Raw genomic sequence first — 15,058 nt, forward strand, 5'->3', positions numbered from 1 at the left:
CCAGGTAAGAACATTCTCTGTGTTTGTATGTTTATTTTTATTGATTATATTGATTCTTAAAGCCTTTTAGATATACAAGTGCATTAAGAGAGGCAACTAATGAAATATCTTAGAGTACAAGTCTTCCAAGCTGCAGTACCAACATTCTGAAAGGAGCTCTGCAGAAAATTTATTTCATTGTTGGAAGGTCATTTCACTGATATAATTAAACTTCCTATAGGAATCCCTGGGATCTTATGCATAAAATCAACATCTGATTCCTTCTTGACAACACAACCCAGGTTTCATGGAGGGAAAGACATTTTTTTAATCAAAAGAGTGAGATCATGAAAGAGTTAGAACAGGGCAAAAATTTTATTAATTCTTTCCAAAGCATGCAGTAAGCAAATTCACGGGAGTCTACACCAACAGTTGCTTCAGAAAACTATCCCAGGTTAGTAAAGAAACTTTTAAAGTAGTTTCAAGGCAAACAATCTCAACCAAAGGCAGAAGGCTCTTACCATCAAACCCATCTTCCTCTGTCCCCAGTTCATCGTCTGAGCAGATGTTCAGCACATTTACCAGCATCTCTGTCACTAAAATGGAAAACAAATGCAAAATGTTAATACTAAACTTCCTTCATCTGTCAGAGATGCAGCAGTGTTAATGAAAATTCAGTACAGAAGTGGCACCCACATTTTAAACAACATGGACCTTGTTTAACACACATAGGAATATCAGTTTGAACTGTCTCATGTAGTTAAAAGGAACAGGTTTCCATAAAAATTGTTCCAAATATAAGGAGCACCAAAACAAACAGACCTTAAGAATATATGTTTACAAACTCTCTTTGGCATTGGTCAACGAACTAGGCAATTTTTGTTTTCTCCCTTTCAATACATTTTTGCCTCTCAGTCAACTTGGACAGCAGAACTGAGCACTCTCTAGCTGCTACATTGCAGTAGGGTTTAAATTCCCTGCTTAGCATATGGAACGACATTTTGATTGAAAAAGTTACAGCAAGGGGGATACCAGAGTATTTATTTCTTTATCCAGGTTTTGGATGCTGTACTTTGAGTACAACAAAACATTAACTCATGTAAGATGTCTAGAAAGGGGCAGAGTCTCTTGAAATCTAGGATAAATAGACTAGATAATCATTGTAGGTGCCTTGAAGCTGGAACTATTCTATCTTCAACAGAAACATTATTATCAGTGAATTCAGAATATATCCACAGCTTGTCTGCTTTGCAACTCAGGTATGGAAGGGTCAGCCTCAGGCTACCCCTAACCTAGTCCCAGCTTTCTGAATGGCAACAGTGAGACACTAACCAGAGAGCACACAGATTATCAACAGCCACAAAAAAACCCCAAACAAAACTCAGTAAAAAAATCACAACCAAGGAAATGGAATTTAGAAATCAAAAAAGCGAAAGTTACAAGGTAAAATGTGAAATCATTAGCAGATTGAGAAAAACTCCACTAAATCTACATGTAGTAAGCATCATTAAAAGGGTTACCAGGCATATCTAGCCTTGCACTAGCTATGCATGTTGAAAGTTTGTTTTTTTTAATCAAGTGGTAAATAAAATCCTTTTCTGTGACAAGTATGATGGCTTAGCACATTAGAAGGGTGGGACACAGCTATATTTTTCCTACATTAGTGAAGTATTTAATATTTTCCTTTGACAGAATTAGTGGAAAGATTTTCCACATTAACAACCACCAGCGAAACTAAAAGCCTCCTACCTTGGTTGGCCTTTAAGGAAAAAAAATCTATAAAAAAAAGGAAATCAATAAAAAGCTGTGTAGAACATAAAACTCATGGATGTAAGAGTTGGTTTTGCAGAGAAAGAGAAAAAGAAAACATTGATTTAATTTCTCCAGTCTCTAAAAGTTCCACGCAATTGGTAAGAGTGACTACTGTGAAGACATAAAGGAGGTGAAACAAAAAACCAACAAAACAAAACCAAAACCAAAACCAAGAATAAAAGATGAAGGAGGAGCGTTCATGGTCTCAGAACCTCAGCAAATCTGGCCGCGCATCCTGCAGCCTCACTTGAAGAGGCCACTGATGGGAAAAATGAACTTATAGAGCATCTTAAGAACTGTCACTTGTATGGAGAACAGGTCCATCCTAAAAACGGCCTGGCTGAGTTTACGGCTGAAGAAAATGAAGTGTCTTATCTGCTTCACAAGAGCCTGCACCACCCGTCAGCATGGATTATGCAATGTCTCCATTAGTGGAAACAGCTGTCTATTCTTTGTTAATCCCTGTTTTATTCTCTATGTGCTTTGTTCACAGAGACCTCAGGTGTCTCACCAGCAGCTTTCCTAGTACAAAAGAGTAGCTGAAAACAAAGCCAGTCATGACTGCAGGTAAGAGCCGCAGCTGGCTGTATTTCCAGTCACCTATTAAGAGAAAACTGTTATTCCAAGCTGCTTTTAAGAGTTTATTGTAGTTTTCTGGCAGTAATTGCTGTTGCAGTAATATACTATAATGGATGGATCAAAGCAAGCTTCATCTCAGGCCCTGATTAAAATGACTTGGGGTTTAAGCAGTTTGCATTATGTATTCATTTAATAAGTTAGACCAAAGTGTTTTCATGCCTTTTGTGTGCTTGCCATTCATAGCATGAAGTTGTCTTCAGGCAACATCAAGAGCATCATGTTTCAATAAAACATCATTTATATTCTTTAGTGTTCTCGCCAGCGAGGAGGCACTGTCTGCCCTGGGCAGAGAAGGGGCTGAGGAGCAGGTTTTTCTTCTTCCTGCCATCTCCCTACTCTCTCCGGGAACAGTTAACCAGACTGGGGCTTAGCATCACCAGCTCTCTGTTTGCTGGTGAAAAAACAACCCATCATCATCATCTTACCAGAAATGTCAGCTGGGTAAGGATGTAACTATGATGTAGTGAGGTCTGTTATGATGTCCCTTGAGCAGTGAGCAATATCCAAGGGATTGCCCAAGAGCTTATAAAGGAAGAACTAATAAGAATTTTATTCAGTGAATGCACCTCTGGCCTGCAATCTCATAAAATCTGTTTCTACAGCAGAAATATAATGGCATTATAACCTGAAAAGAGTGGAAATTATAAAAATATGTGAGAAGTGTGATTAACCACTGGCAATTGCTTGCCCCTCTGAGGCCAGTTTCTTCAAATTTGTCCTCAAAAGCAAGTCATTTGTCTTCAAATAGTTTTGGCCATTTCAAATAGATGAGGCCATATTCATAGTGACTAAGAAACCACTTTGGAGTTTCTATAAACAGAGCCAACTGACATACCTTTCTCACCCACAAATGGCAAGGACCAGGTAAACACATCCATAAAGTTTGGAAGCCAGTACGGATGAGGGGAGCAGTTGAACTGTCTGATATTCATAACGTTGTTCTCGTATTTCAATACTGCAGCTAGAACGGGAGAAATGAAAGAAACAAAGGAGATGTCAACCATGCACGTGTGACTGGCTGCCAGCCCCATAACGCGCACAGCCTGCAGAGCTGCTCATCAGCTTTTCAACCCAGCAGCAGCACTTGACTGCTCGTTATAGTGGGCTACAGCCTCAAATGAATTGCAAGCCATTTCCAGTCTGAAAGCAGTGCCGTCAGCTTGCCCCAGCACTATGGATCTGCCACCAGAGGGGAACAAGGCAGACTACCCACAACCACCCATTTCACACAGTTGCCTGAGCTCCTCACAACCGCACTTTGGAGATAACAGAGAGAAGTGTTTATCACTCAGAGTCTGAGTGCAGCTCTTCCAATGAACACTTTCAACATATTTCATAGTATTGTACATAGGTGATGATACTTTCTTCTCATATTTTTCAACCTCTAGGCACATGAGACTGTGCTCCTGATAGTATGAATGAATAATAACACGATTTGTCTTGTGCCATTTAAAATCTGTAACATTCTTGTCAACACACACAGAAAAAGACTACATTTGCTAATGGACAGAAATATAGATATTTATGCCATTGTCACTGTTTAAATTACCAAGTCAAATTCAGTGTTAACTTGTGTTAATGGGCATCAGGTTCATATCTGAGACAGGATCTGATTAACTTTAACCTGGTTTTGCAATATTTTTGCAAAGTAAATAAAAGTATTGCTAAGCACATCATTAAGAAACAGCTATTTATTTCTAGAAGAGACCATAGCTGTGCCCAGGCCCAGTGCAGTCAAAAGTCAGATGAGAGAGGGAAAGGCTGAATGCGGCTTGGGTAGAGAGGGCAGAGAGCACAGGTGGGAGAGAAAGGGAAAATATCCACTTGGTTAGGGAGGAGCAAAGTAATTATGGTGAAAATGCTGCAGATTAAATAAAATGAACTCTAAAATAAACCTAGATAACTACCTTTATCAAAACTCATTTTCCAAAGCATGAAGTTTGCCCAACACTATGCTAACACTACATTCCACACCAAATCTGGACTTTCAGGCACTTCTACTTTATTTATTTTTTTTATTAGCAATAAGTGGTTATTAGAGTGGTGCAGATTACTCAAATCTCAGGCCATTCACTGAGACTGCCTGGAAGAACACAGAGTGGGGATGGGATCAGCAGCTGTTTCTATCCCAGGTCTATTGGTTGGCTTTAAAAGAATGTATTTAGGGAGAGCTTTCAATAATGCGGTCTTTCAATAAAAGTCATCCAGTGCTGGATTTCTATTGTTCACTTTATGGGCCAACTGTCTCAGCTTGGGAAAAAGTAAAACTAAAGCTCATCCCTCCCTTCTTCTTTTATTTTTGTTTCTTGACTGTCTTCTTGCAAAGACACATGTGATGTATAAATCTTAATAATGCATTTAAGACTGAACCTGGTAACGGTATCTCTAACCTAATTTGAGTATATTTTAATCTACATAGTGTGTTTCCTGAAATTCTGTAATTTCTAAATTGCACAGGCACAAAATCCATGTGCTGCTGGATGTGAAAAGAGCAATTTATGAAATATACAAGGGTAAAAATTAAAAGAGGGTAGATTAAGATTAAATATTAGGAAGAAATTCTTTACTGTGAGGGTGATGAGACACTGGCACAGGTTGCCCAGGGAAGTTGTGGATGCCCCCTCCCTGGAAGTGTTCAAGGTCAGGTTGGATGAGGCTTTGGGCAACCTGGGCTGGTGGGAGGTGTCCCTGCCCATGGCAGAGTTGGAACTGGATGAGCTTTAAGGTCCCTTCCAACCCAAACCATTCTGTGATTATTCCATGATATGATATGAAATGCAGCGTATAGCAACATTGACCAAAAAGGGTGAACAACTTCTTCTGATTATTCAGCTCCTTCCATAGACTGAAGCTTGTGTCAATCAGACAAGAAACTTTTTGATGCACTAGACTGTTCCTTTGCACAAAATTAATAGGTTGCTAAATGTCTTCCATTTTGTGGCCAATGACAGAGTTCAGCATGACCTGGGAGTTTCTGAAGCCCACTCACAAATCCACACAAAAATGGCTGCTAACGTTTACACTAACTTTTGCCAGGCAGACACTCTCCATTTAAATAAACCACATTTGACCCTTACCCATCTGAGTCTGACAGTTGTCACCCGTTCTGATTCTCAGGAAAGTAAAAATGGCTTAATACAGCTATTAGCAAAAATGAGAAAACTAGTGTTGATGTTCTTAATATTCCCATCACTTTTTGGCTGAAATTACGTACAGCAGATTGAAATTCATTCTCCTCCTATTACAGTGACACAACTGCATAGCAAAAATAAATAGTTTGTGGTTTTATAGCAAAAATGAGTCAAAACCACGCAAAAAGGACCACTTAATGGTTGTGAAGTTTCATTTAGAAGGACTAAAACTTCAACTTTGTCATCTTAGTGAGCCGAGGTAGTTTCTTTTCCCACTATTTCTTTAATTTATCCATTAAGTCTTTTTCTAAATTCTGTGAAAGTTGAATAAATAATTTTTACAAGGAACTTGTAAAACTGGCCTCTAAAAAAGCCTAAACCATAAGCAGAACAGTTGGAAAACAAAATTAAATATAAATGGCCTTAGTTTGCTGTTTGTTTGGTTGTGGTTGTTTTTTTTTAAAAAAGACGACAGTTTATTTTGAGATTACTGAAAAAAATCTTCACACCACCTTATTAATTTATATACCTAAATATAATACAAAAGTTCTGATAACAGTATTTGAAAAACTGTTCTCTTCTGTAAATGACTTGTACAGCTCTCCCCCACAAAGGACTTCAAAAGCCACTTGAAGAAAAATAACGCTATACAACAGAGTAGCATAATAACAGAGAAAGAAGTCTTTTAACATAACCTTACTCTTAAAAGAATAAAATAAGGTAGGGTAGTTACCAGTATCACAAATACTTTAGTGAATTTTTAATTTAAAATCTTCCATTTACTAGCATAATGTTCATTAAATATTTTTACTTGGTTACTAATGAAGACGATATTTAACACTAAGCAAACTGGCTCTTGTTAAGATTGTGCAGTTCCGACTCCTGCTTAGTAGTCGGGAGAAGAAACTTCACCTGCATCAAGAAAAAAATGCTTCTTGGATAACAGCAGGAGTTCCCCTGAGCTTTTCTGTCCCGTGCTTTCTTTCGGTCATAGCCCTTTTTCCCCACCTCTGATAGCTCAGAAAAAGTTTGGAGGTCTCGCCTCTGCTTAATTTCTTAGTCCACATTAACTTGATGCCTAAGTAGCTACAGAAGACCCCAGCTGCCCTGGAAAAGTGGGAATCTTTTGAAGATTATATGGCTACGGGCCACACGGTTGCTGGTGAAGGAGACAGAAGAAAGAGGGATGGGTTCATTTGGTTATGAAACCCTCTGAGCAAAACATGCCGCTCTCCAACATTTCCAAGTTCAGTTGCTTATTATTCCAGGCTGCAACCTCTACGCTTTTCTTTTCAAACATATATTCAGACAGATGGTAGCAGACCAAGCCACCAGTCACAGTTTTATTGTGTATTATCACCAACCAGAGCAAGAATCTTATTTTATTATTCTTAACAGCCACACACATTTTAACCCAATTTTGATACTTGCTGTTGTAAATGAGTTTTAGAAGCTAATGTTTTGTAAAGTTCAGATGTGCAGATATCCCAAATGACATTATACTTCTTTCCAATGCTAGTAAACTGAGATATCGGATGCTGAAATCACATTAGAGTGAAATGAAACACTAATGCAGCAGGCAAGGGGTGTTCATACTGTTTAGCTTTAAGCATTTAACATTGTTACCTAAGGCTGGAAATAGGGGTGGTGAAAAATGTGCAGGTAAGAAGGCTCCTTCCTTCAGCTAGAAATGGAGACAGCTCTTCTACCTTTCACAGGGTCAAACACAAGCACTCAGTGCCATCCAAGATCCCCTGGGGCATCTCCTTGGTCTCCCTCTCTTAAAGATGAGCCTAAAGCACCACTGTCTCCTGCGTTGTACCTGTCAGGTCTGAGTGGATGTCTCAGATCATTGTGGCATCTCAAATGGTGCTTTAAAAGCCTACAGGTTGGGAGCCAAACTAAGGCCTTAAGCAACATGAACAACATTAATCTGTGTGACTGCTAGCTCAGAATTACCCAAAAACATTACATACCCTGCTTCAAGATCTGCCAAATCATTTTTCTGTATAATTTAATTGATAACATTTTCATCAGAGGAAAAAAATAATAAGCATGGTAGAAATACCAGCCCAGGATGAACTACATGCTTTCAGATAAACAACCCCAAAATAATTTCAGCAAACAACTAACTTTCTTGTAATGTTTTTGGAAAACTCATTCTGCATTTAGAGAAGAAATGCAGTGAAAGGTCTCTCAAATTCTTCATACCTATGAAAGAATTTCAATTTCTGATTTAATGCCAAATTAACTTCAGCATTAACTGTGCAACTGGGAACAGCGCCTTCTCCTCCAGCAGAGTTGCTAAGTAACCACAGCATTTTCTGCCCAAGATAGGTCAAGTTAGTAAAATGCTTAAGGTATTTAAACATTATCAAAGGAAAAAACTATTTACTACATAAGGTAATGATGTAAATAATCCAGTACAGAAGTGGGGCTAATTGCAGTTAGGAAAACTCTTCCCTGAAAGAATTCTGAAGTTTCTAATTTTACATGTGCAATTGTATCTCCCAAAGAAACAGCGCAATAGCATCCAAGATTTTGTCAATAGACTGCAAAAATCACTCCTGGTGTACTTCTCTGCATCGGCAATGAGCTGGCCTAGATACCCTGACAGCTCCTCTTTACAAGCCTCTGTTTCCATGACAAGGCCTCATCACAACAGCAGAGATAAAGCATTAAAGAAAACTGATAGGGCAAACAGAAGGTTACCAGGCTTTTCTATTGCTATTCTTTCTCAAAGATCATCCTTGCCTTCCAGGTATATTACACTGCCTTTTTCAATATGAAAATCATTTTCCTGTTAGATCCAGGTACATTTCTTAACGTATATCTGTGGTATGCCACATACTGATACTTTATACATGCTTCATTGATATATTCCTTATCTGATACATTAACAAGCACACCAGCGTACAGCTGGGTTTGATTTTCCTAGTATCCCAAACACCCCTACATACTTTGTTGTTTTTTTTCTTTCACTATCTGCTTTTCCTTTCAGCAACACCACGTGTACATTGCAGCATGTTGGAAGAGACATCACATGACTTATTTTCAATAGCTTCGGATTATCTTGTGGTTATCTCACCATCATGAAACCTCGTCTTCTAGAAATGTTCAAAAAAAAATAAGAGTCTGTCTTTAGACAGCTATTTATAATTGTTCACTCAGCCAAAATGGCCTGCCTCTGTATAACTTCTGTAAATCTCACTTGCCTTTTTCGTTGCTGTTGTGGCATGAACAGCATTACAGCAAGTCCTAATTAAGGCATTAAGAAATATTAAATGCGGGAATGAAAGTTTAGACACGGTACACGGCCAGTAGATCATACAATGCAGTAATTTTTGGCACCCTCTTACTCTGCTGCTATGGAGAATTTCCTCCTGGTGATGGACGACCTCCAATGCAGGGGTAAACCTGTACTTACTTACACAACTTTCTCAGAGTTTCTTGATCAGTGCAGCCTCCCTTTGAGGCCAGGAACTCACAGGTAGCTATCACAACCCAACTAACATTTACCTTCTTGAATGAGGAGTTTGATCCTCTCCAGAAGGAGTAGCCTTAGAAAATCATCAACACCCCAGTATTTCTTCTAACAGGTTTTAATAACAAACTTGAAGTATGTTTTTCTTTTTGCTATTTAGTAATAGAAACGAGAGGACAAATGTTAGAGAAAGCTTTTAAAACACCGAACAGAAGCTTGGAAGTTGCCAAAGCACATATGTATAAATTCCTCACTTTTGCCAATACTCTCCATTATAATGAAAATGGAAGGAATTAATAAAAATAATGAAGAAGGACAGTCTTGGAAAAAAGAAGGACACCAGGTTCCTCATATCTAGGCAGTTTCTGAGTCTCTGAACCACCTCCTGAAAGCGTATCTCTATCTCCATTAATGACACAGGGAACCCCTGACAGGAGCCTCCTAATTGGAAAACCTAACTTTGGCACCCGAAGTTGTGTGTGTGTGGGGGCTGGGGTTGCAACAGGACCAGCAGCCACATGACGGACAAATTACTCACACAGCCTTTGAGAGGCAACGGTCAGCAACCAAAAGGATACAGAAAACTCCCTGCAGTGCCAGAACCCAGCAGAGCAAAGCCACAAGAGGTTCCCCTGGTGAGTTGGTCCTGTGAGACAGCCCATGAGGAGGGTCCACAGCAGAATTAGGAACAGCAGATATGCTGAACATAGTCTTGTCTGGGTACCTTATCTTCAGCTATTGCTGCCAAACCTCCTTTTCCCCTGGGAATGCTGCCTCCCTGCTGCCCTTTGAGTGCACACCTGATCCCAGCAGCCACTCTGCAGCAGGGACTGAATAAGCCCTTGGATAAAGTTGGCAACCAAACCCACTCCTCCTGAAGTGCTTCGAAGAAGTACAAGAAAGTATATCTGCTTTAATGGGTATGAGCATTATCAATCTGGGATATGAAATGAGCACTCCTAGCCCCTTGCAGCTTAAGGAAAAAAAAAAGTATTTATCTTAAACAACACTGCATTTAAAAATGATCCATACATGCTACTGGGAGATAAAGCCTTTAGGATTACTTTATTAGCTAAGTGACAACAAGAAGCATACTAAGAATGCATACTAGAAAGCAAGGCACTTGCTAGTAGGAGAGTAACTGCTTTTTCAAGCACTGACAGTACCAAAACCCTAAATGATCTGTAAAAATCAATCAGGTTCTGCACCAGTGCATGGCAAGTCAGCTAGAGAAACTGTGCTCTAACACCTCTGTGTGGAAAAGCCTGCCTTCGCCTCCTGAGATCAGTCAGTCAGAAGCTCTGCACTCTTATTTAATTCAACTGCTGTAAATCAAGGAAGCCAACAAATAGCCATGTTTTGGACTGATTGAGGATGATGGTGTTTTTCTTCCTTGAAGAGGGAAACAAGCACCCAAGCACTACCCAGATGAAGATGCATGAGCAATGCAGCATGAAAAACTATGCATGATGTACTTTAAATGCCAAGAGCCAGTGCAATCAGTCACATGAAACAATGCGTCAAAACCTCTAATGAGAGAAAAGGCGGCAGTTAAACCCAACGGAAATTCATTACAAAGCAGCTAAAGGTCAGCCTCTAAATTTACAAGAAGTCATACATTAAAGAGTGGCACACCGGTGCCGATCTCGCACCACTGCTTATTTGCCTGAGCTCACTCAGAGCAGAGATCACCCGCAGCAAACCCAAACTTCAGCTGTGACCGCAGATAACCAGGGCCTCACAGCAGCTGGCCCACAGCTTTCCAACAGAAAAGCCTTTCCACCAGTCTCAAGACCTGCACACTACAGCAGAGCATCCTGGAACAAGGGAAATGATCCTCTCTTCTGAAATGGAGATAATGGAGAGGCACTTCTTTTCACCACCCAAGCTTTGTGATTTCAAATTCAGGATTTTGAATATTATGAATCATTGCTTTACACTTAACATTTGCCTTTATGACAAAAATCTCACACTGATCCCCCACTGCCTTCATGTGCCCAGAGCTGCCTCCATGGATTAAGAAACAAAAGATGAACCCTTTCTGTCACCTTACTTGTACAGATCCATACAGACCTGTCACCGCTCTGCCTTCGTCCCAAAGCACCAACCCAGAGAGTAAACACAGTTTTCCACCAACGGCTATGATGCTGCCAAGAAAATTAACACATTCCTTGTTTCATCCTGTGTTTTTTGGCTTGTTAGCACAGTGCCTATATTATTTACTTTTACTAAAGTAGCTACTGACTGCTCTGCTGGCATGTTTTTTGCAAAATGCTTTTATTAATTCTTCCACAAGTTCACACGTGTACTGAGAACGCTGAAGTGTACAAACTCCATTATTGAACAGTGAAGTGTTTCCTTCCTTGCACACAGTTCATGGCATAACAGCTTTTACATTATAAGTTTTGCAATATAAAATGATGCCTGAAGAAGCTTTCTTTTGCAAGTTTTTTAAAAAAATAAATTAAAAATTGCTTACTTCCTTTGCAGGCAAGTATCCAAATTAAAAATGTCTCTTCTCAAGAAAGATTAATCTCTTTGCAATGGAGCTACTTTCAAGAATACCACTGAGAAAAAAAATTATTTTGTTCTGCTCACAGAGGAACACAAATAACTTTAGCTTCACTGGGAATAGGAGAAAGTAAACATTACTGCTCATTTAAAGATATAGAAGGACAGGTTTATTAGAATGCTTTCTTTTTAGAAACATTTTTTTTTCCTAGTTCATTAGAGGAGATTCCAGGGAACGTAATAAACAAAGTCAGAGAAGCTGCAAACACTTGTATTCAGTGGAGTCTTTATAGACAGACCACTGACCACTTATTTGTGCAGCAACTTTTTTTTAAGCTAATGATATTCCATTTCCTACATAATAGTTTTCAGGTGATTAAAAAAAACCAACCAAACAAAACATAAAAGAGCTCAGACTATATCTATCCCATCCTTTATCCACTGATGATCCATCAAAGTCTGTTAGCTGGCTAGAGGGTGTGCATATACAAACTCCATTAATTTTATTAGAAAGGAGCAAAGGGACAAATAATTAATTATAAGGAACACTGGGCTCCAAACACCTCACCCACAACATTTCTTAATATAATTCTCTTCGTTATTAGAGCTGTTTTCAGTTTTGCTTCCTATGTAACATTTACTCAATAACTTGCAGCCAAACTACAGAAATATCCTAGGGCATATTAGAATATACGGTTATGTTCAAGAGGCATACATCTGCCTGTAATAAAGTTAATTAGATTAGTATTATGTAATAAATGGAATGGACATGAGCTAATAAAGAAAACAGGCATGAACTGATAAATAAAGGAGTGAAAAAGACAACCAATATAATATATTTGAGTAAAGATAAGTACAGTCTACAGTATATTAACAGGAATGAAATTCTTACCTTTGTTATTGTATACATCTAGATAGTTTGGTGCTGAAAAAATTGTGATTAGTGATGGGAAGCCTGTTGTTTGGCTTTTCCTGTACATACGATACCTAAAAGGAAAGAGAAGACACCAATTATTGCCCAGTGTTTTATGTGCATTTGTCACTGACAAAATACAGTGCAACACACCCTAGAACATTACTGTGCTGGCTGTTAACACATGCCAAGACAGAAAAACATGCATATGTGCTTTTAAAAGCCAGGGAAAAAAATACTTCCCGCAGACTTATTAATTATATTAATTTGGGATGGCCAGGGGTTCACACCATGCTCAAAAGCTGTGTCTCCACCTGAAATTCAGTGTGCCAGAGGGGGTTTTTGTTAGGAATTCTCTCAGTGCATGTCCATGGAGCCAGATGGCCTCTATCTGCGTGCACCCCTCTCTGGGCGTACAAGCGATGGCAAGGCCAGGGAAGATGCAAAGTGTGAGAAGGGGAGGGGAAAGAGGGGTCAAACATTTTCCGCGCTGTGTCCAATCTCATCCAGTCTATTAGCCAGTTCATTAATGCTTGCATGTTTTCATTACCCAACCTTGCTGCCTTATGAAAATAAAAGGCTTCATGGACCAACATATAATCAATCAAGCATTAAACCCGCAAGTGATTGCAGGCAAACCAACCAAATAGTGCTTCTGTCTTACTAAGACACAAGTAACTCCAAATACTGTTCTTTAGTCTTCAACTACAAGAAACTGAACAATTTGGCAAACATCCACAATAGCTGCTCTGAAACCATTGTATAGTTTCAATGCAATCCCTTCCACAAAACTTTATTTTTCACCCTTTATTGGAAAGCAGTACGCTAAAAATGAAATTTCATTACCCTTGGGTATTTCATGCCAGTTATTTTTGGCAGAGCAATAGCTTGTTTTTAATTGCATTGAGGTTTTTAAGTATGTGATAACTCAAACATTCAGAATAGCTTTTATATGCATAGTGAATATTGACCTCATTCTTACAGTCTTGTTACTTTACCTTTAATTACTATTCAGGTTGGGTGAAGTTTCTACATCCAAATAAACATATTAATAATTTATGCCAGATATGCAAAGCTATTTATTCAGAAACCAATTCTTCATTAAAATCTCACAAGTATGGTACATTTCAACAAGTAGATTTATTTTTTTTATAATTCTTTTAAAGCAGCATAAATAATTCTGTCTATACACTGGCAATAGTTTAATGAGGGCACATCAACACCAGCCGGTTCTTGACTTGGACTGTTTTTGCACACAGCATCTCAACTTCATAAATACATTACTGATACTCCCTCATGAAATAATGTTTGGCTATTGAGTCCCACAGGTTTATTTTCTACATAAACAAAATGAGTAGGCCCTGAAGTTTCAGGTTGGTGGAAAAGATTTAAGATACAACAGATCCAGGCTTCATGAGCCAAATGGCTTCCCAGGCATCGTGGCAACCAGTGTGGCAGTCAGTATGGCAAAAGTCTCAGGCACATTTACAAAACTTAATCTTGCTGAGCTGATTTTTATCCCCTCCTTCCCAAGCTTGGCATTCAAATCACTTTTGGTCATTTTATGCCACTTAAAATCACTAAGGCTAAGTAAGTGGGATATATGAGGATTCATGAAGCCCTGTAAATCAGTAATAAACAAAAAAGACATTCTAATGCCACTGTATGTTTTTATAGCATTAATAAAAAGTGAGAGCTGTTGCAACTTAATTGTAAGTTTTCCAGGTCATTCTCACTCAGTTATTCTTTCTTTCCTTTCTCTGACAATGGTAAGCCATTATTCATAATTAGTGGCCCCTCTCCGCACACACTTACCCAGCATCCTGGGCTTCATGAGCTCGAAGTATAGATAACAAGTTATTGTGCTGTAGGAATTCACACACAGCTGGGTAACTGTTGGAAGAAAATAATAGCACCTGTTATCGCATTATCAGAAGCACCATATTTGGCTCTAGCTTTCAAAAAAACGTTTCACTCAACATGCATCATTCATGAAATCAGCCCCTGCTCTGCAGGCAGATTACAATAGAGACAACATTAACAGCAGCACCTTCTTTTTTCTCCCACCCCATAACCACATGGAGAGGAACATTGGAAAGTTGCAATTCATTACACAACAAGAATCACCTTATTGCTCGTCAGAGAGAAAGCAATTTCTTTTATTATACTTTGAGATCCAATATACTTGGAAAAAGAAAAATGTGATATAATGGTTGCTTGCAACAGAAAACCTCCTCATCCACTAACAACTACAGTATGCACAGGCTGCTTATGGACACCAGATAAGGTGATGGTGGTGTGTGGAAAGGGAGGGAGAAAGACAGAAAGAAGAAAGGCAAATTGGTCTCCAAACTAGAGATGTTTGACCTGAACTTTATCTCCTTGATAAACAAGAATCATTTTTCCCCTTGGCAACTTGAAATGTAAATTCTGTGACTTCCAAAACCCCAAAGGTGTGCCTATTGAATACATCTTTCCCAGATGAGTTCAACTGTACAAGTGAAAACAAAATCATTACGTGAAAATGGTGATAGATATGATAACCTAGAATATAATAGGAATGATATGATAGAGCAATCTCAATCATTT

General features: G+C 38.8%; 1 protein-coding gene across 1 annotated transcript in view; it reads right to left on the reverse strand.

Moving 5' to 3' along the window:
* The window catches only part of PPP3CA (protein phosphatase 3, catalytic subunit, alpha isozyme), a gene marked incomplete at its 5' end in the record, with an annotated part of 34,096 nt that extends 19,711 nt beyond the window's left edge, over window positions 1–14,385 (reverse strand). Inside the window, 4 exons of the mRNA XM_010186912.1 lie at window positions 501–575; window positions 3,266–3,391; window positions 12,449–12,543; window positions 14,285–14,385. Coding sequence (XP_010185214.1) covers window positions 501–575; window positions 3,266–3,391; window positions 12,449–12,543; window positions 14,285–14,385 — 397 coding nt within the window. The remainder of the gene's footprint in view (window positions 1–500; window positions 576–3,265; window positions 3,392–12,448; window positions 12,544–14,284) is intronic.
* Window positions 14,386–15,058: the final 673 nt, after the last annotated feature.

This window comes from Mesitornis unicolor, unplaced genomic scaffold (assembly GCF_000695765.1).
Source record: "Mesitornis unicolor isolate BGI_N332 unplaced genomic scaffold, ASM69576v1 scaffold18856, whole genome shotgun sequence".
Lineage (NCBI taxonomy): Eukaryota > Metazoa > Chordata > Aves > Mesitornithiformes > Mesitornithidae > Mesitornis > Mesitornis unicolor.